Source organism: Branchiostoma lanceolatum, chromosome 17 (assembly GCF_035083965.1).
Source record: "Branchiostoma lanceolatum isolate klBraLanc5 chromosome 17, klBraLanc5.hap2, whole genome shotgun sequence".
In the NCBI taxonomy this organism is placed as follows: domain Eukaryota; kingdom Metazoa; phylum Chordata; class Leptocardii; order Amphioxiformes; family Branchiostomatidae; genus Branchiostoma; species Branchiostoma lanceolatum.
In genome coordinates, this window is record NC_089738.1 from 5388130 (window position 1) to 5410495 (window position 22366).

Consider the following 22366-nt stretch of genomic DNA (forward strand, 5'->3'; position numbering starts at 1 on the left):
CATAGTTTTTTCTAAACACAAACAAACAAAGAAACAAAGAAACAAACAGGTGAAGTTACAAAACAGTAGTCAACTCACCTTTCTTCGACCGCCATGCATGCACGCCCACTTTCACCCGGTATTTACCACTTGGAGTAAAACTAGCAGACCTTTTGACATATGCCCATTCAACCCTTTTTAACGAGTTTTTTCAAGGTTGCTTATGGATCACCTGGTGATATTTTCTTGAATTTCTGCTCATAAATCCCCGAAAGACTGCATTCGTTGGGATCATTGGAACTAACAGTCGATGAGTAAAAGATTTGAAGTGTTGAAACCGTTCGAAAAGCAACGAAAATGATATTTTAAAACATGCATTCAGACTAATCGGCTGACAGTTTGTGCAGAATATGCCCTCAAGGCGTGATTGATTGATCCTTGTTGCTCCACCCATATTTTAGTTGGGGCTTTTTGGACTTTTGCTGCCAAACCAGTTTTTCAGACTACACGACATACTGTCAAACACATGAAAGCCTGGGTGCTTTCTAAGTTTATCGTAGCATTTGTTCGATACCATTATCATAGTTGTTAATACTGCAGTAATAAAGGAGAATATATATCTGAATGTTTCTATAACCTTAGAGAAGCATAATAGAAGCATATGTGTTGCAGATTACATCAAAGTTAGCCTCTACCAGGCTCCGCGGGATGGCTGGAATAATAGTAGAAATTGGCTTGATAGAGTGAATAGTGTGCCAAGGGAGTTAGCTACGGAGAGAGGGTCCAATATGCCGTCCATCGAAATTGAACCTTACTGTATAGCGGACCTACCCTGTTTAGCGAAGTGCCGCGGCTGATTTCAACTATTTTCCCAACGATAGGACGGAGCCTGGTAGAGGCTACATCAAAGTCGCTAGAGGTAGTGTTTGAATATTCCCCAAGCAGAGGTTCTTGGAGAAGTTTGCGATCTTCTTATCATACGCCCCGTTTTCTGTCGGCACCCTCCACCAGACAGAAAACGGGGCATATTAAAAGAAGGTCACAATCTTCTCCACCAACCTCTGCTTGGAGAATAGTGTTTGAGGTAACGTTACTGCAAGGTTTTCATTTTCCACGGAGGTTGAATTGAGATTTACTCAATCTCTTTGTATTTTACAATTGGATTAGACTTCTGAAAGTTTGTAGTAAAATCTAAAACACCGTTCTGAATTATACAAAACGTTGCCATGTAACTTTGTTTATTACTAATATAATTATGTATATGTGGGTTTTACAACGTTAAAAGTCTCCAAATACCCGGTCGGGATTGCATCATGTCTGCTATATACATTTATATAGTAGTCTTTTGACTACAACTTGTAGCATTTGTTTGTGATACTCTTGAGTAATGCATTGCACTTGAAATCTGAATATATAACGTTGTATCTATTCAACCTGTATGCTTTCATGAGAAGATATCGACAAACGCTTTATATAAAGATATTTTAAACCTAAACCACAGTGCACTTTGTAACGATTCGCTTACATCAGTTCTTCATGATTATTATGTACATACCTATTGTTTGTCACTAAGAAGGCCTTTAAAAAAATGCTGCCTTGTGCACCCTTGCCTTATTACTTTTTATCATGATATATTGCAAAGTTTATCTATAGGTTCATGTTTATTTATAATTTATCCATTTGGGACATGTTCAGATATATCTATTAATATGAAGAACACCGTACCAGGCATACAAATAGCCTACTGCATATATATAAGATAGGTTCGATATCCCACTCTATTTCCCCAAGAGATCTTTACATTTTGTGATTGTAATCCGGATCCGGAATGTTGACGACGTTAGGCTGACTGTAGACGTGTTTAGCGTCCTGGGCCTGTGATTGGTTCTTGCGTAAACCTTGGTATTCATGCTGGTTCTGATTGGTCCAGCCCAGAGCCTGGGACGGGTCGGTTTTCCTCATGGGGTGGGTGTAGTCGTGATCAGTGTCCTGGGACTGTGGGTGAATTTTACCCATGTTGCGCAGACCCTGATACTCATGATGCTGTTGATAGGCACCGCCCAGGGTTTGGTACGGGTCGGTTTTCCGCATCGGGTAGGTGTAGTCGTGATCGTTATCGCTAGGTGGCGCAGGTGGCTTGCTTGTGGGAACACCGTTCAAGTCCAGGTAGTCGTTCTCGTCGCCAGGCTCGTAGCCCGGCTTGTGGATGTACTTCTGGATTGGATCGGTAGGCGTCGCCAGTTTCAAGGTTGAGGGGACTTCGTAGCCTATCGGGGCTCCTCTAGCTAGCTGGGTCATGTCCAGGTAGTTGTTTTCTGCGCGCTTTAGCGGTGGTGGAACCGGGGGAGGGAAGGCGGCCACTGAAATAAACCCCTCGTCCCTTATCACTGTAAGGAATGAAATTAGAATACATCTGAATCAATCAAGTGAAAACGGTAAGAAAACTCAAAGGAACAAAACCAAACGTATCAGAGTCATAAATGAAAAAAATTCAATAATTGATTATGACCTGTAGAGATATGTTCTGCAGATAACGATTTTGGGCGAATTAGTTTGAAATGTTTGTTTTTTTAAATTCGCCAAAAATCGTCATTTCAAAATATACTCGTTGACATGCATAATTCTTGATGTATTACTATCATGTGCATTCCTGCAAAGTTGTATTGATAAACATCGAAGTACAAGCCAAGAGAGCCTTTTTTTCTAAAAAATGGGCGCGGCCTTGTAAATCTTGATGACGTAATCATGACGTCATACTAATTTGCCTAAATTATCACCTTGCTATAAGTCACTACCTGAAAAAAAAATCAAGGTTGAGGAAGGTTTATAAAGCTTAAGAAAGTTTTTTTTTCAAACATCCCAAAAATTCTCAGCCACCCTTCAACCGTACCTTAAGTTACATAACGTTGATAAAGATCCCTGAGACGTAAACAAAGCCTGTCTGCGCATTGTTATGTAAATCTAGACAATGTCGAGACAATTGCAAAAACTGTTTACAAGCCAGGGGCCTTCACCTTCGACACTGCACATGCGTAGTCGGAATTACGAATGGGCTTATAGCAATTTTGTTTCATATTGTATTATTTTACTGGTTGTAAATCAATTAAAAACCTGTTGATCGACATATCTTACTTAGTGACACTGACGAAAGGCAGTGGTAGCTACCTGAAACGTCAAACCATTTCCAAAATTATACCCATTTGCTCGAGTATATGTGTGTTTTTTTTCTCGTTAAGTTAGACAGTTTACCGTCATAGACTTCGTCATCATCCATTGCAGGATTGTTGACGCCAAACTGGCGCTCTCGCTCGGCCGCACGCTGTTGTCGTTTCTTCTTAACGAACTGGAACACGGTAAAGACGGCAGCGATGGCGACGAACAACGCAAACCCAGCAACTGATATCCCAACCTTAATGTCGAGAGACAGGCCACCCGGTTGGCCTGTATTCGGAGTGGTCGGTAGGCTGCTTGTGATTGGCCGGGTTGCACCTGTGCAGGAATGGGTATCGTTTGCATCACGGTTGTTTAAAGGCACCACGAGCATCATATGAGGCTTGAAAACTGGAAGTATTCAAGTTGCTGTAATCATTATGAAATTGCCATATAATGCCACTGTTTACCACATTTGCGTGCAGATTTCTTATCAAAAGTGCTCAAAAGCGCACAAAAAATAAGCTACATGGTGATCTTTTAGTTTCACGCGCCTAGTGTAAATAGACCGATACTAGAGCCCCGCCCACCTCAGTCAAAACGTAGAAATGCAAAATTAAAACAGAAAAATGCCAATATTTGACGGACATGCAGTTCCTCTCTCATTGGTCGAACCGCTAATTGTGAAGGACAGTCAGGATCAGTCTATTTAGGGCTTGGATTTTCGATACGTTCTCACCACACAACGACATCGTATCTTTGCTCCTTTAATGTCTATACGTAATGGTAAAGTGTCATTGAAACTTACTATGTATAGGAATGACTAGAAATTGGAGTTTTTTTATTCAAGTTTCAATCCTCACAAAATGCTATGGGTGCCTTTAAAAAAGGTCAAGATGGAACAAATGTCATCAAATACGATCATGACCACGACAAAGCAAAACAATCATAGCTGGGCAACGCACATTTGCTCATAGAGGGGCTAGCTACCTCAACACACTACCAGATAATATAATGCAACTCTCAACACTAAAAAGTTTTAAAATCTGCCGCAAAGTTTGAAAAGCATGCAAACTGTACATATAGTTCAATGACCTCTGACCTCTCATGTTAGACCTCTGACCTCTCAACTGAATTAGACCTGGACCGGTAATAGACATGAGTAACGGATAATGATTTTGATTTGTTTTCTTATATGTATTCATGTATTAAAGATACGTTTCCGGTTATGTAAATTTTCGGTTACTTGTGTTACTTGTCATATGTTTATTTATATTTCACTTCCCATACCTAGAGGTATGGGTAGAGTGAAATATATTGTATTTGTCTGGTTCTTCTTCTTCTTCTTCTTCTTCTTCTCCTCCTCCTGACAAATCTTCAAATGGCTTCTTCTCCGCCAAATTTGGTGTGGAGGTTGAGATGGCAAATACCCCCAGGCCCTTTGTAAATCGTTTTGAAACAGGCCTTAAAATCATTTTTATGGAGGTTTTTTGGGGCATTTTTAGACAATTTTTATATTTTGGGCTCCTGTGCCCTGGTATAACAAGCAAATGACCCGGAATTCGGCACAAGGGTGCCTTGAACATGTCCCTACAGGATTTCAATCACATTTCCGGTGTACATCACTTCAAAATGCTTCGTTTTGGGGACTTTTGGACCCATTTTCAGACCAAAAACGGGTCAAAAGTGCTGTCCCCGTTCTATGTTCTATCTAAGAATCCATGTTCTATCTAAGGTTCCGGGCGTTCCATTTGCTGCTGGCCAAAGAACATGTGTTCTTTTCAGGTAACCTGAGGTCATGTTGCAGGTAAACACGCAAGCCTTTGCACTAAGAAGCTCTTGGTGTCTCGCAGAACTTGAATAGATAATTTTTTTGCACGGGTGATTTTGAAACAGTCAATTTATGCATTGAGAGGGACTCCGAGGGAGATTGGCAAAGTATGATGCTCTCGCAAATTTAATTATGGCGGCTTCAACCACTAATAAATCACGACTTGACGACGAGAAAAATGCAATCCGTCTCTGAATTGGTTGTGTCGCACTTATATACAACTTATAATCAAACCTATACCAACGATGATGATATACCACTAGGCCGAGGTAGGCCGATCTGATCGATTGCGAGCAGGTTTGCATGCAGTTTCACTTTCTGCACCAACAACCTTTGACCCAGGAAGTAATACTTCACAAGCGCCTCTCAAAGCGCGATTGTCTACACATGATGTGAATGAATATCAGCAAACTTTTGAATTGTTGAAATAATTTTACTGTAAAAAAGACAGGCATTGTTGGCTTTTTATGCGGTAGTTATCTAGCACGTTTTTAATAGGTCATTTTGCGTTGTAGGGGTCCAACACAACTTGAATTGTTAATACTTTTTGAATAGCAAGGTTAAGAATAGACTAGAAATTTCATACGCTATTTATCTCATAATTGTTTACATATGAAATTGTTTTATATAAGATAAACCAATGTCGGGTCGGCCTTTGTATGTGCCACGAAGCCCTTCCCCCTCCTAATAGTAATAACGTTGGGTAACATAAATTCGCCATTTTTCCGATAATGGTTGACTAAAATCAATACAGCAGAACAACAAACCATCCTTTTTTTTTATTATTCTGTCAGTATCATGTACTATCTTAAAGTTTGCACTAATCATATATATGGTAGATTTTGTCTCTAGTCGTGCTGACACCAGAATATTTCAACTTGAAACTACCGTCCGCCGCACGCACAATGACGGTGTTGTCGGACAGGTGTGAACATTAATTCGGGAGAGAAGATTCGTCTTGAATATCTTACCGCTAATTACATTTTATACAGCAGCTATTCGTTCCATCCGTGGCTTGAGGAGAGTGCTATGGATATAGATGTGTCTAAGTAAAAAAAATACACGAAAAAACGGCCGTACCGCACGCATCAGGCCTACGGGAACAACCCGTGTGTTGAGTCGGTAGAACGTCAAAGTCGACATCCACCGTCATGGCAACGTGTACATTATTCATGGCAAGTTAGCCGGATGCCGTAGCATTGATAATACTACTATGTCCATGTATTCCTTGTTGTGTTAGAAGCAAACTTTGAGGAAAATATCGTCCTCAGTCCACAATCACACGCAACATTAAGACAAAAAAGTGTTCCTCACAAACCTTTGTCGTCTGCTTGACAACAGGATTCTGGGTAATGATATGGCGGCGGGATAATACACGTGCCGTAGGTTGTAGCAACAAAGAGGGGTTTTGATGATTGATCACACTTAGAGTCCAATTGCAGGTCAGCAATTTTAAGAAAATAAGTTGTCTTGTAAATGATTGTGTTTAGCAGGAAGCGGATGTGACATTTGTCTTATAAACCAGCCGACAACGATGCAGTGTGATTCTCCCACGATGCCCTCGAGCTCAGACTGTTCTAATAAGGGACGGAGAGTTTTTGTCCTCGCCGCCTTCTAATGCATGGTTGTCGAAGCTTTTCAGCCAGTGTTCTGAATACGTTAGTCTGTCAAGTTTGCATTTCTAGCGGTATTACTGATGTTGCATCTAGCACATATCCCTAAATACCCCGTTTTCGAAAAATCGTGAATTTAAGTACCCCGCGAATTTATGTTACCCAACGTTATAGTTTTGTATATTTGCATAGTGCATGTTTGCGCATTTTTCCAGGGTGATGTATAGTATTGTACTTTCATATATAGTGTATAGTATTGTTGTGTATCTTTGCATATGTTCAAGCATGTTAATGAATGTAGATGAAGAATAAATAGATCTTGGGACAAGTCTTCTTGTGTTTAGATGGAATTTTTGGATGGTCCATTTCGTCAAAAGATCAATTATTGCATGGGGGGGGGGGCGAAGTGAAATATGCTGAATTTGCTCTTAAAGCAAATGACGGCCAGTCTAGTTTCTTTGTTACTTTGTTATACTGATGAGTTTACTCTTTTGTAGTCCGGCCCTTATTGAAAATCAATTTTTCAAAATTAAATGAGCCACGCAGCTGTCTGAAAAATTCAAAAACTAGAGTTAAGTATTTGTGCTACATATACTTCAGGTTTGCTATGATAGTTAAGCGATTTCGTGGTCTTTTTATAAATATGAATTGCTATTGAAGCTTATTTTTATAGGAGTGGAATGTGTGATAGTTGTGCGCCGATTTGTTAAAAAATAGAGTGATCGCTAGCGGCCCCAAAAAACACCACTCCCAATAAAATGGTATGGCGACCCTGTGACGTCACAACTCAAGATGGCGGCCACCACGCATGCCAACGGATCCAACAAAAGGTTTTGCTACGCAAACCTGTAAAAAGATCAGCGTCACTAACCTGACAGTCGGCAGGACAGCCCATCCCGTTGAAGCGTGGCGCCGTTCTGGCAAGCGCACGTCCTCCCACCGGGGCGAGCCAGGCACAACTGTTGACACCCGCCATTCTCTGTCGTGCAGGCTGACAAGAGAGTTGATTTGATTACTTGCTTTGTTTGGTTTAATTGTTTTATTCCCCAACATATCAAATGAAATCTTTACAAAAACCTGACTGTACTCTATATATGAAGCTCTCGTCTGTTTTTTCACACTGACGATGCATTTCCACACATATACGGAAGTGTATATATTAAACAGGTTTAATTTTCGTGTTTGAGTTTTAATTTGTCATTCTTACCGTTCGTTCCGCTTCGCACGGACGGAACTCTCTGCAAGTGTATCCCTTTCGGATTTCCATATCCTTCGGAGACTGTTTCATCCACCGGAAGTCCGGTCTTTTGTATCCTTGATTTATAACACACATGAAAACATTCTGAGTACTCAAAGAGGATATTATTCATGCCTTCTATCAATTGGGATTATAGCAAGCTCATGAATATCTGTATTTGAATATGTGATGATTCTGTAAACTTGATTCTGTGTGTGTGTGTGTGTGCGTGTGTGTGTGCGTGTGAGTTTGCGTGTGCTTCAGTGTGTGTGCATGTGTGCGTGCGTGTGCTTGTGTGTGTGCGCGGTTTTGTATGTGTATGTATGTGTGTGTGTGTGTGTGTGTGTGTGTGTGTGTGTGTGTGTGTGTGTGTGTGTGTGTGTGTGTGTGTGTGTGTGTGTGTTTGTGTGTGCGCGCGGTTTTGTTTTTTTATGTGTATGTGTTTGTGTGTGTGTGTAGGGGGGGTGTTTTTATATGTGTATGTGTTTGTGTGTGTATGTGTGTGTGTGTGTGTGTGTATGTATGTGTGTGTGTGTGTATGTGTGTGTGTGTGTGTGTGTGTGTGTGTGTGTGTGTGTGTGTGTGTGTGTGTGTGTGTGTGTACATGTGTGCGACTTCACAGCTATGTAAGTAAGAACGAAGGTACTAACCTGAAGATACTTGGGACGTTCCAAGCTGACCAGTACACGTAAGCCCCGTCCATAGCGATGTCTGAGAAGGAGGTGTCTTCAGTTCGTTGTCTGAAGATTCTTCGGTCACCACTTGACAGATCTAACGTCTCGATCTTATAATTACCTCCGTCACACCAATAAATGCGTCGCTCTAGATAAGGGAAACAATGCTTTGTTTATTAACAATTAGCTTGACTTTCATCACTCCGTCTAGGTGTAAACATGGGCACCTGACTTCGGTTGAGGAGGTAAAAGGCGATACAAGGAGAGGGATGGGCTCCGCCTTCCAATACCGTGCCCTAGACACAGTAGATAACAGCTCACCATCCCCACGGCCTAAAAAATGCTGCGGGGCGACGTTTACATCTATCTTTATGAGTGTTACTGGGAAAGGGTTTGGTTAACGGCGACTTGAAGCGGCCTAATATGTATTAATTTATCTTTTATTCATTGCACTTCTTCAAAACTGGAAGGCATGGCGGAACAGGTGTACCCTCGCAGAGGTCACCATTTCAAGGCCGCCATGTTTAGAAACCTGTGCTGTTTTTGATACTTTACATACTAGATATAATTATCTCATAATAAAATTTACTCTGCAGTTGAGTAGATTGTATAAACACAATGTATTGTATATACCAGTGAAATCTATGGCCAGTCCGGTAGGATATTGTAGGTGCGCGTCGACCAGAGTTGTCCTGTCAGTCCCGTCCATGCCGGCCCGCTCTATCTTCGGTTCGGAGCCCCAGTCAGCCCAGTACACATACCTTTTCGTGTGAAAACATGAACGTGACAGTTAGCGCCAATAAGATATAGTCATCGTTGTCAACTTTGTATTATCTATCGGGTCAGTCGATGATCAAAGTTTAAAGCTTTGCACAGTTGAAACTGTTATTTTTTATCCAGATAGCATTGTGCCCAAGCTTGGTAGGCATAGCTTTAAAATTAGCAGTGAAATTGGCAATGCATATCAAGGTACTGATTTTTTAACACAACCAAAGGTTCAAAGCTTTGCACATTTAATCACTGTTTTTATTTACCCAAATCACTGCATTGTGTTCATGTCGGGTATGCATAAGTGAATTTTAGGACTAAAAATGCCATTGCGCATGAAAGTACTATTTTTTTAACGCAACCAAAGGTCGGTATCTGCCATCATTTCGACAACTTCGCTACCTTCATAAGGGGGTAATGCTTCTTCTAGCCGCTTGGCGACGTTGCGACAAGAAGAATGCTTTCCCCAACGCGACTAAGTGTAGTTCGCAATGAATACTGTAAATGTAGACATGTTGGCGGTGATTTTTAGTACACGGTTTTCGCGGAGACAATTGTGTCGCGTGTGTTGAAAATTCCTTCTCTTTATTTCACATATTTGAATTTAATAAGATTAGATTAGATAAGAAATGATGACTACGTACCCATCCTGTGGGTCCAGCACGAGGCCATGTGGATGGTCGAGCTGCTCTGAAATGAGATCTTTAGCATACATCCCATCAAGCTTTGCGACTGAGATGACGTTACGTCCTAAGTCGGTCCAATAGATGTTCCTTCCGACCAAATCAAGAGCCAAGCCCCATGGAGCTGAAAGAAAGAATATTTTGGAATTATAACACATATGTCATTATAAGTAATGATATATTTTGACTTACAGTGTCCCGAAGTGACATTCTGATTCTGATATCAATCATATACTAGGAAACAAATAGGTTTGAATTCGAGGCTAGGGTGAGTCAATAATCAATTTAATTTTCATTTATAGCAGGCTCATTATTTCAACAAATGAGTTGAGATTTGGCACAAAGGGAAAGGCATATATTGTCTTGAGACTGAGATATTACAATTCATTGTTCATACATTTTCACGAGTGACTGAGTTGATTTCAATAAGACCACACCATTTCACCATGAAGTACGACAGGAAATCAGTTCCTCTAGATCTGACCCAGTACAATTAACGCAGGAAGCTGAAACTATACCTGCATAGTTATACATGTCTCTATAGATAACGTCCCAATTGTCATTTCCGGAATTCCCACAGTTCAAATTGTAAAGCTCTTTGCTTCTGACTTTTGCAAAATTTAAACTCATCTAATGAAAAAATAACTTGCCTGATATAAAACAAATTGCAGTACTTTTGACTCGCCCTCGTACAATAAAAGTATGCTCATTGGTACAAACAGAAGACTGGCAAGCTGCAACATTCCAAACTTGGCTGTCAACGGCGTCAACCTAAAAGCATGCGACAAATACACGTACCTTGGTGTTGTTATCGATCGTCAGCTCAAGTGGAAAGACCAGGTAAAGGATGTACTAGGAAAACTGAGGCGGTCATTACTCATGATGAAACAGGTAAACCCTTTCATCTCAACCTCAGCACTCTGTACCCTGTATAATGCCATCTTCCTACCTCACTGACACATCACATACGCTCGCACAGCATGGGAAGCTTCCCCCGACCAGGATCTACAGAAAATTCAAAGTATGCAGAATCGGGCTGGAAAACTGATACTAAAGGCCCCACACAGGACACCATCAACCGAAGTGCTCCCTCGGCTGAGCTGGAAAGACATTAAAACAACACTCCAGTACTACAATGCCGTACAAACCTACAAAGCCCTAAACAACAAACTGCCACCCTACATGCGCCAGATGTTTGTGTACTGCAGAGACCAGAGTACACGTACAACCAGACAAAGCACAAGCAGTCAGCTGGTTGTCCCCAAACCCAAGCGAGAGATCTTCAGAAGATCGGTAGCCTACCGCGGACCAAATGTCTGGAACAGCCTACCGCCAGACACACGTACGGCTCCGAATCTGACTTCCTTTAACTTAAGAGACTCTTGAAGTAACGGAAATGAACTTATCGAACGGACACGGACCATGAAGCAGCTTTCGTCCTACTTAATGTTGTATGTTGTAGAAATTGTATTTTGTTGTGCCATAAATATGTAATGATATATGTTGATACGTTGATATTAGGACTCAGATGACTGTATCTCTGTTATATTGTATCTGACCCTTACCTCTTCCCTCATGACCTCAATGAAAAGCGGCCTGCGTGCCGATTTGAGCTTATCATGAATAAACAAAGGTTCAAACTACTGACTGTAAATTTGTCATTAGCAATGTATCCACAATGGCTTGGTAAGTAAGTCAAAATTTATGATCAATCATTAGTATTAAAGCATAACGAGAAGAAAGCTTTACTACGTCAAACATGTGTCACAACTTACATATGATATTAATGGTTACAACGTCTTCTACTCCCCCGGATCCGTCTCTATGTGCCCGCGATATCCTCTTGTGTAGAGCGTCAGTCCAGTAGACGTAATCGGTACCAGGGTCGTAGTCAAGGGCACCCGGATGTACCAGGTGTCCCAGAGGGAGGTTGACCTTTGCCCCGGAAGTGATGTTGACTTGAAAGATGGCGTCTAGCTGGCTGTCAGCAACCAAGAGGAAATCTGACATTGGTGTGGGCACATCTGAAGAAAAAAAGACAAATACAAGGAAAAAACTAGAGTTAAGTATTTGTGCTACATATACTTCAGGTTTGCTATGCTACTTTAGCGATTACAGGGTCTTTTTATAAATATGAATTGGTATTGAATTTTTCTTTTTATTTCAGTTGAATGTGTGATAGTTGTGTGCCGTTTTGTTAAAAAGAGAGAGAAGGCTAGCAACTCCAAAACAAAACACCCCTCCAATAAAATGGTATGGCGACCCTTTCACGTCACAAATTCAAAATGGCGGCCACCACATATGCCAACGGATCCAACAAAGGTTTTGCTACGCAAACCTGTAATGACTAGTGGCCAATTCAACAGTTACTGTATTTTTCATACAAGCCAACGTTTCTATCGCGTTACAAAAGATTCTAGTCTATGCATGAGTGTCTGTTGCACCGGCAAACATCCGCGCGCGCATCAATTTTTGTCGTTAAAAAAAAGTTTTAAAACATACGAAATTGAGCAAAGCAGCTGCAAAATGAGAAAAATAACATTACATGCTGTAAATTGCCAAAAATATTTCGGAAAACATATATTACTGTCGTAGAATGTCAAAATCAATTCGAAACGACGAAAGTCAAAGAAGATGTTTTGAAATAACGAAAATGAAGAACCTATATTTTTCGGTATATCATACTTCTTGTGTTCAGTTTGTTTATCCCTCCTGTCCGCATAGATTACATAATGAAAGCAATTTTTTTTGCCAATCTTTTTTTTTTCATTCGCACGCTCGCATCAGTTTTGGGGTTCCCAGATAACGTAATCCATATAATCAAATTAATATGGCTTAATGTGAAAAACAATAAGACCTTGGGAAATGTTAATCTCCAAGCAGATCTAACGGCCGGTTGCAAAGACCGTATCCAACTGGCAAAATGAGTTTTTATTGCAAGGATTTTGCCAGTTGGATACGGTCTTTGCAACCGTTAAATCTGCTTGGAGATTAGGGAAAAGTGAAGGACACTGTACCTCTGAGATGACAGGTGGTCCCGTCCTGCTGCAGTTCCCAGTCATCATCACACGCACACGTCCTACCCCCTGGCCGGGCCAGACACAGGTGATGACAGTCGCCGTTAGATGACGTGCACGCTGAGCAACGGTAAAACATATGATGTAATGTTAACACATTTAACGCTTTCGTCATTGTTTTTCTGCAGTTTACTTTAAACAGCTTCGGGTGAATGGGGACACCCGTGGCGCTAGCCTCCTTCGCAGACTTCCTATAACGGCGGGGTATATATTTGGGGGTGGGGGTGGTGGGTATTGGGGGGGGGGGGGGGCAAGGTTCTCTAATGCCGGCAAGGGAGTTGTGTAGCCATGGGAGTTGTGTAGCCGGCTTCACATGTAACTCCCTTGGCTACACAACTCCCTTGCCGGCATTAGAGAACCTTGCCCCCCCCCCCCCCCCAATATATACGCCGCCGATATAGGAAGTCTGCGAAGGAGGCTAAGTGGCGCAAGCGGCAACGCAACCCCGCTGTTTCGCCCTCTGGATCAAATTCCGTGGATCCTAGGGCCCGAGTTCGATCCTAGGGGTCGACTCCAGCTTGGACATGTTGTAAGAGATTGCATTCGTCATTTCCGATTGTGACGTAAAGCCCGCGGCCACGTGTTTGACTGAGCTTCAGGCATTAGCCTCAAGTGTCAAACCTCTACACGTAGAAGAAACCAACACACTTACTAGTATCGAGAAGAGTAGGGGTGACCCGGTGTGCTTGGTAAAAAAAGCGAGCTGTGGTGAAGCCTCATTGCACTACCAAAAGCTGCTTGAAAAAGCATTATGCTTCACCTCAATTGAGGATGCATGACTGCTTTACCTTTACCTTAACGATATACGTCGTGGTCGTGTTCTGTTTTGTCAGTTTCGCAAACGATATTTGAAATTGACCTTATATCGCTACTATATTATATACCTGTAATAATGATTAGACTACAAAGCTGTCTTAGCACACATAGCAATGAGTAGGGGGAATAACATGGTCATAACATTGTAAAACAAAGAAACAATTGTAAGAAGAAGGCGTCTAATGTTCGGTTTGCAACCTTTCAGTGTCGTTAAGATATATCTATAATCGCAATTACCATTGGAAATAGCTGGTGCCACAGCACTTGCGTTGTGAAAGTGCAAGTCCATCATCTGCCGGAAGCCACTGCCGATAGGATGTAACGTTATCTGTCCTGACGGCGCCTTGGGAGTCCTACAAGAAACAAGATTTAGAACCTCGTGATTATGCTTGTCTAACCTTTGAGAGTATTGGTAGAAAGTAACATTGCTATGGGTGTATTATGTATGTGCGTGCTATAGCACAGTACATTAAAAGTAAATGTCTTTTTGATTATTCTATAACGTTATTTCTTACATTGTGCGTGAGCTGTGTGTGCGTGTTTTGGGGGGCGTATATGCGTGTGTTTGTGTGTACGTGTGTGTGTGTGTGTGTGCTGGTGTGTGTGTGTGTGTCTGTGCGTGTGTGTGTGTGGGGGGTATGTTTGTGTGTGCGTGTGTGTGTGTGTGTGTCTGTGTGTGTGGGGGGGGGGGGGGGTATGTTTGTGTGTGTGTGTGTGTGTGCATGCGTGCGTGCGTGTGTGTGTGTGGGGGGGGTATGTTTGTGTGTGTGGTGTGTGTGTGTGTGTGTGTGTGTGTCCGTGTTTCTTATTCCCAAAAATACACGCTGTAGTAATACCACGCATCATCAATTCTGTCATTTTTATCTGTATGACTGGAAGGGTTGAAAAGCTATATGGGTAAGGGGATGAAGTCTGCTAGCTTTGGTTTGCTACTGATACGTACCTCAGTATGTGGTCAAGTGCCCATGCCGTCCAGTACATGTACGAATCATCCAGCACGATGCCGAAGAAGTACAGCTGTTGGTTTGTTGGTCTGAACACACGCGTGGCATTGTCCCCTTGTAGATCCGAACTCATTATCTGGTGGAATTCACCATCGCACCAATACAGCCTCTGTCCTGTGTAAGCATTCCATATTTGATATGTACAAATATGTCGATCACCCTTACCTATTTCACAAGAAAATGTTCTTTAAACAGAATACTCAAATTGATACTACACTTGTGCTGCATATTCAAGATAGAAGTTAATATCGTCCGCTCTACTTTCTCATCGGTCACATTGATTGAATCACCCTAATTAAGATTGTATTACTCCGCCTCACATGGCATGACTATCGGAAATAAAGTTCAGCTGTTGGTATCATTTCTGAGTCTTCAGACTGATACATGTACAACAAATATGGGGACCACACAACATAACAAGAGCATTATATTCATAGGTTTATGTAAAATTTAATGTGATGCATAAAGTTGTGTATAAGTTGTGTAGTATTATAAAACTGTAGTTTAATAACACACACACACATACACACACACACACACACACACCACAGACGCACACACACACACATACACTCCCCCACACACATACGCAATCCCCCACACGCACATACACCCCCCCCCCCCCATACACACACACGCATATACGCCCCCACACAGCTCACACACAATCAATAAGTTGTATAGTTATTATAAAACTTGACTTTGAATACCTTGAACGTCAATGGCTATCCCTCTCGGGGACTTCAGTTCCGTGTTGACTAGTGTTTCTCTGCCGCTCCCGTCCATCCCAGCCCGCTCTATCTTAGCTTCATCTTCATGCCCGGGAGTCCCAGCGGACGTCCAGTACATGTAGCTGGAGAAAAAAAAAAAAAAAAAAACGATTACGTTAGAAGGACATATGAATAGCTCTAGTCACAAGTAATGCCGTGTTCACTGTTCATATCTTAGGGCCTTGTCACACGTGTGCGTATATTCAAGTGCGCATGGGTTGCGCATTAACATTTTTTAGGTTTAAGCAAAGTTTGCGGTGAAGAAGTTATTTTCTGCGTTGACCAACCGTTGTGCAGCCTAGTTATCGAATCAAAGAAATTACTTCTTGGGCTGCAAACTTAATCTAGACCAAAACATGTAAATACGCAACTCATGCGAACTTGTATATACGCACAAGTGTGAAAGGGGCTTAAAGCGATAACCGTAATGGACTTGCGGCACGTTTGCGACCTCGCTGTGACCTAAGCTGGATTTGTGTTACCCTTGACTGTATAATGTAAATATTACGCAAAATAATGATAATATACAAGTATCACTGAAAAGACAACAAAACACAAGAGATTGTTAAACTTTGTTTTTTTCAATGAAACTAGTTGATGGCATTGTCTAATCGCTCAGTTGCAGTGAGGTCGCCAACGTGTCGCACGTCTGGTGAGATACCTAATTAACATTCGCCCCACGTCTATATTTCGTTCCATTTCGTTCCATTTCGCAATTTGTGTACACCCCTTACAGATTAATCCCGAACTACAGCTTTAGTTCATTTGAAAGGTAAGTAAAAATAAAATGTGTACTGATTATTGACAATCAAAAGATTGTTGTCAAGTATGACACATCATAAGTAGTAATTAACTGACACACAGTTATTAGTACTTAAATGTGTAGGTACAGGAAGGTTTTCAGAACCCACTTTTAGATAGCTTTATAAAATATGCCTTACCCGTTTTCAGGATCCAAAGCTATTCCCTGTGGCTGGGCAGTTATCGGTTCGTCCTCTTGGACGATGACCCTGGAGTATTCACCGTCCATCCGGGCAACTCGGATGACGTATGATCCGCTGTCCGTCCAGTAGACGTTCCTTCCCGCAAAGTCAAGTGCAACATCTGTTGGAGCTGGGTGAAACACAAAGATTGACTTTCAGAATTTTTTCAAGTACATTTACGTCTTCAAAGGTTTTTTATTTAGCAAAGACGTAAGCACACACACCGCAGTATTTCACTTTTAGAGGCGAAACTTGCTATCAAACGTGATATACCTGTACTGAATGCAGGCTTAAAGTAGGGAACACCAAGTGCAGCCTCGTTTTGGTGCAAGGTCCAAGGAAATTCAAAATGGCCGCCATAATTGGGAACAGTACTAGTCGTATTGTTAAATATTCAAATGAAAAAATTAACACCAAAAGGCTTCTAAGTTGGGAGCAATAACTGCAGACTAGTTTTGGTGCAGGGTCCCGGGAATTTCAAAATGGCCGCCGATATTGGCAAGAGTTCTATTGTTGAATATTCACATCAATAAATTAAAATCAATACTCACAGATGACGCCATTTTCAGCTACAATCTCCATGTTGGTCCCATTTCGATAGGCTCGCATGATTTTACCCTCTGATACGTCCGACCAGTATACGTGATCCGTCACGTGATCATAGTCAAGGCCGGATGGATCCGGAAGTTCTCCAAGCGGAAGCGAAACCTTGTTACCGGATGTGACGTCAACTTGATAAATTGCTTTCAGCAACCTGTCGGCGACTAGAAAGAAACTCTCCGAATCTGCACCACCAACTGATGTGTGAAAAAAGAAACAGGGATAGAAATTAATTTCTTTGTATTTATTCATTAGTGCAACCGGTGCAATGGCCTGGTGGGTAGAGTGTTCGCCTTGCATTCGGTAGGTCGTGAGTTCGAACCCTGGCCGAGACCATATCAAAGACTCTTAAAATGGTACATACTGCTTTCTCCGCTTAGCACTCAGCCTTTGAGGAGAGAGTATGGTAGTTAAACACACATCACTGCCAGTGGACTAGCCCCCTGCTGTAGTGACTTGCACAAAGTTGTGTGGCCCAAGTGCTGCCGAAACGGAGATGGGCGCCGCCTTATGCACCATCGGTGCGGGAAGAACTTTAACTTGATTTATTGGTTCGGTTGTTCAAGACGCATAACTAAGGCTGCCCAACTAGCCTGTGGCTATTACAAAAGGTAAGCCCTGCTGCAAAGACAGTATGTTACATATGGAATTGAGGTTTTGACATGGGCAAAATAACAATCAATGACAATATTCTAAGTATATTAAAACAATTGCATGATATATATGGCCGTCGGGCGATCCTACCCGCGGTCGGACTGGTACCGCGGGTGACACGGAATACCCCGTGTTGTATTTTATTTATGTCATACTCCCCGAGAAAACACACATTTCAATGCGGAATGCACCAGAAGTTCAGGGAGTTTTGTGTCCTCGAACAAAAAAATGTAACAACATTGATTCCAACCTCCGAATCCGGTATTTGAATTTTTGACGGCGGCGCAACCGGCGCACTGGAATTGCATTCTAGACATTCTATGGAAGCCTGTGTGATACAACTTAGAACCCTGTGTGATACGGAAAATTATCACACGGTCCGGGACACCCGTATCGAACATTTTCGCGGTCCATGTATGACATAAATGTATATATATAACAACATCTATACTAGTTAAAGGTCGAGGTCAATTCGTACTCTACACGTCGAGTCTCCGTGCAACCACAAAGCCTACAATAGTTGAAGTAAATTTACTGTACACTAAAACTGCCATTGCCCGCTATAGCGTGAGAGAGGGTCTAGTGGTTACAGTACTGCGCCCATAGGTGTTCCAAAGTACGTGACTTTTCAAGTGTTTACTTTTTCAGATAAGGTGCACGGTTTGTTTGCGTTATATTGTAAACAAAATTCAATCCATCCCCGCTTGCCTTTTAATGTCAAGGTAAAAGAAAAGCAACGTCTTATATCAAATAGAATGTTTCTGCGACTATATATTGGTACACGATCACACACACACACACACACACACACACACACACACACACACACACACACACACACACACACATACTCACACACACACACACACACACATACTCACACACACACACACACACACACACATACTCACACACACACACACACACACACACACACACACACACACCTACATACAAACATGCACGCCGCACATCTCGGGTACACACACAAATAGAAACAGACGTACGAGCACCCACTGTTTAAGGAAAGTTTAGTAGAGTTTTATTTCCATGTCAGAACACAGCAAGACATATTTCTCTTCATACACCCGCAGTGCATTCTGCGGTAAGTTTCGTCTCCATTCTGAGAAGTTTTATAGAACAATAAAGGATCACCGATATGTTTTATGCGAGAGTATATATCTTATTAATTGTTTCGCAACCCATTCAACCATGCGGAACGAAAAAAGCTACATTCCTGTCTTACCCAATAAAGGGAAAATTGAGGTACTTGTAGTTTGAGGTTAGCTGAATTCTTCTACTTTAGAATGTAATCTTGGCCATGTGTTGTTGGTAAAGACTCCGGTCTTTTTTAACACTTGGTGAAGATATACAGACTATTAGATATTCAAAGTATGACTACACTACTGTGGGAAAATAGGTTAGAGTTTTCAAATAAGCGTCAAAATTAGTCCAACGCGTTTATTTTTGTCGAAGGAATGCATATCATTTTGATAAAGTTGTCAAACAGAGTGCTGTCGAAGACGCGCTTTGTGACAGACTAACAAGCGTCATGGATGCAATTTTATAAGGAATTTACTTCCTTACAAGAAGAACTGCGCCATAGATTCACCCTTGCATTCTATCGGAACTCACCTTGTAGCAGAAGAAAACAAAGGCACGCCGTACACAATCCACACCTGGAGCTAGCTTTGCCTTCCATTCCAGCGTAGCTTGATAGAAAATGCGGAAACTTAGGGCAAGTTTGGCTCTTAAACAATCCTAGACCGTCTTTGTTTACCGTCTATCACTGTGAGATCCCTGCGCGGTACGTGTACCCAACTCACCGTTGCAGCGATAGCCTCTCTTGTAGGCTTTTTTGGCGGCGCCGGCGTTTATGTTGGATGACGTGATGACTCGCGATTTTCAACATATGACGGGGCCAGGTTCTTTTACTAGATAAATCTGACATCTCAAAAAGCCTGCAATATTTTGGTATCAAAAAAAGGCAATAATGATTACGAATGTTTTGAATAAATGCCATTTAATGTACCCGCAAGAAGCTCGCATTTCAAATTTCGTGCTAAATGGTCATAAGTGTTTTTAAAGGTGCTTACTAGATGCCGAAACATAGCAGGCTTTCTGTGGGCGTCAGATACAATTTCTCCAGCAAAAGAACCTGGCCCGATATGTGTAAAATCTCGAATCAGCGCTCCCCAAAATAAACGCCCCAAAAGCCTGCATTGGAGGCTATCAGAGCAGTAGGGGGTGGTTTGAAACTCCTGTAGTGTTATTGGTTGACGTTGCGTGACCCGAAGCACACAGGTGAATTCTTGAGCGCGTACCATATCTCATCTGCCCATGTCAACAAGTCGGAGAGGCACAGGTTCTGTCACGCACCTGTGACCGTAAAATAAAGCTCCTAGCGGACATGATTACAAGGAGCAATGTCAATGCACCCTCTAGCGATTCAAATCTAAAGCGCAGTTCAAACTTGTGCGTATGTTCAAGTCCGTGTGAATTGCGTGTAACTTTTTATGGGGAGGGGGGGTGGGTATGTTATGTTTGCGGGGAAGAAGTTGTTTTTACTTTGACCCACCCTTGTGCAGCCTGGTTATCAAACCGAACGAAATTAATTCAATTTTACTTCCACCAAAAATGTCAATACGGAACTAATACGGACTTAAATATGTACGCACGAGTGTAAACGGGCCCTAACGCGTATTTTTTTGCGCATATTGCTGTTCTTTTTAGTGTATACTCGAAAACAGAAGTAGATTTTTAATGTTCATCAATTAATAGATAGCCATCTGAACTCATGATATCAATTGTGAAAATGAGGATCTAATTTGCATACTTGAAATTGATGAGAAAACACTCTAATCCGGTAGTGGTAAATGATGGCAATTTCCTTAATGCAACGTTTGGAAGTGAAGTAAAATCGAATTCATTAGACATCAACCATGCAAATCAGGGCCTTATCTACATAATTTATGAGGAAGTGCTACCATAGCCTTCTTTGATAAGATATGACTTTCATACTTTGAACAACTTTTTGTCCGGGTCTTTTTCTTCGCACGTATCATTTTGATAGATTTGTCTGACATTTGGCACGTCGGTAGTCAAAGAGGGGAATTAAACACCTCAGCTACACCGCAAACACCATAATGTTTCACGGAGGTTTGTGTCTTACGGACTCTTGTTGTCATATTGCAATCATTTGTTGCCAGGAACGGTGATATAAATATTTACTTCAAGAAAGGGTTAGCCTCCTTTGCAGGCCTCCCGGGCGATATTTTTTTAGGAGGGCTGATTTCCATTTTTTAACTAACCGGGGCCAGGGTCGTTTGCTGGGGGAACCCGTATTGCTGGGAACCAGTATTGCTTGGAAACCCTAGTATGCTAACCTGTACCAGGCCCCGCGGATCGCCGGGAAAATAGTAGAATTTGGCCAAATAGAAAGAATAGTATGCTAAGGGAGTCGGCTACAGAGAGAGGGTCAAATCTGCAATCCTAGGAGCCTGCAAGTGAAACCCTGGCAAATATTCTACCTATAGCCGGCGTAATTAGTCTGGTAGAGACTACTAGTATTGCCGCCACTAGAGAGCCTGCTGCAGGTCTAAAAATGCCAATCAAAAAGCACTTATCACCATTTGGCATGGATGTGCGAACTTCCCGTTTGGCGGCAAACTGGAGTTCCCTAGCAATACTGTTTCCGAGCAATACGGGTTCATCAGCAAAAGACCCTGGCCCAGATAAGTCTTTAAAAAGCACGAATCAGCCCCCACCCCCCCCCCCCCCGCCCCCGGTCAATGATTATCGCCGGCGCCGCCTGGGAGGCCTGCAAAAGAGGCTAGGAAAGGTTCACGAAGAGTTTGGGCTGGAAATATCTAATGTGCAGCCCCTTACGAAAGGCACTTAGGCCCATATAGGTTATCTAACAGTGTTTAGTTTCTGCTGCGCCATACTGACAGGGTTTTCCTCTCAAATTCTCCCACGCTGCTTGTGAAAAGCACTTGTAACTCCTGATAGAATGGATGGATTTTCATGATTTAAAGCTTAAACTGCAGGAAATGATACAACAAATACGGTGCAATCGTTAGAAAAGGTGAAATATGTGTTATGAGTAGATGCCAGCTTTTGAAAAGTAGACATAAACATTTTTACCCAAAATTTTCCCAAAAATCATATTTCAAAGACTTATAACTCTTCATAGGATTAAAATATTAAATAAAACTTATATTTCTGTAATCCCTGGTTTCTTCTCTATCAGCCAAAGAAAAAAGTTTCATGTGAAAATATTAATATTTAATAGAATGCCACTCCCCTTTGTATAATTATATTAAAAGGCGTGGTTCGTGTAGGGGTCAAAGTTCAAGGGAAGATAGCCGGGTCAAATCTACCACCCTGCGACGTCTATCATGTCAGACACCCTACTTTTTGAAAATCATAAGGAAATTTTGCCACCTCAGGTGGTACTGATAGGTAAAATTTTGAGGTCTGGCCCATGGACTAAGTGTGTTGTTTGTACTGCCATACTGATGGGGT

General features: G+C 41.9%; 2 protein-coding genes and 1 long non-coding RNA gene across 3 annotated transcripts; all 3 read right to left on the minus strand.

Moving 5' to 3' along the window:
- Positions 1-1288: 1288 nt before the first annotated feature.
- LOC136423325 (uncharacterized) lies at positions 1289-7705 on the minus strand. Its single transcript, XM_066411450.1, has 4 exons — positions 7699-7705; positions 7445-7564; positions 3229-3468; positions 1289-2366 (listed from the first exon to the last, which is right to left on the minus strand). The coding sequence occupies exons 1-4, from the start codon at positions 7703-7705 to the stop codon at positions 1777-1779; spliced, it is 957 nt and encodes a 318-aa protein (XP_066267547.1). The 3' UTR covers positions 1289-1776.
- A 95-nt stretch (positions 7706-7800) lies between these two features.
- Positions 7801-9240, minus strand: LOC136422558 (uncharacterized). The gene is made up of 3 exons (XR_010753636.1): positions 9118-9240; positions 8461-8632; positions 7801-7887 (listed from the first exon to the last, which is right to left on the minus strand). It is a non-coding gene; the product is annotated as an uncharacterized lncRNA (long non-coding RNA).
- Positions 9241-10896: 1656 nt separating this feature from the next.
- On the minus strand, positions 10897-19675 carry LOC136423326 (low-density lipoprotein receptor-related protein 5-like). The gene is made up of 9 exons (XM_066411451.1): positions 19475-19675; positions 17137-17382; positions 16544-16715; positions 15543-15685; positions 14772-14946; positions 14066-14181; positions 12953-13072; positions 11711-11959; positions 10897-10940 (listed from the first exon to the last, which is right to left on the minus strand). Exons 1-9 carry the CDS (start codon positions 19539-19541, stop codon positions 10897-10899), a joined length of 1332 nt encoding a protein of 443 aa, XP_066267548.1. The 5' UTR covers positions 19542-19675.
- Between the last annotated feature and the right edge of the window lie 2691 nt (positions 19676-22366).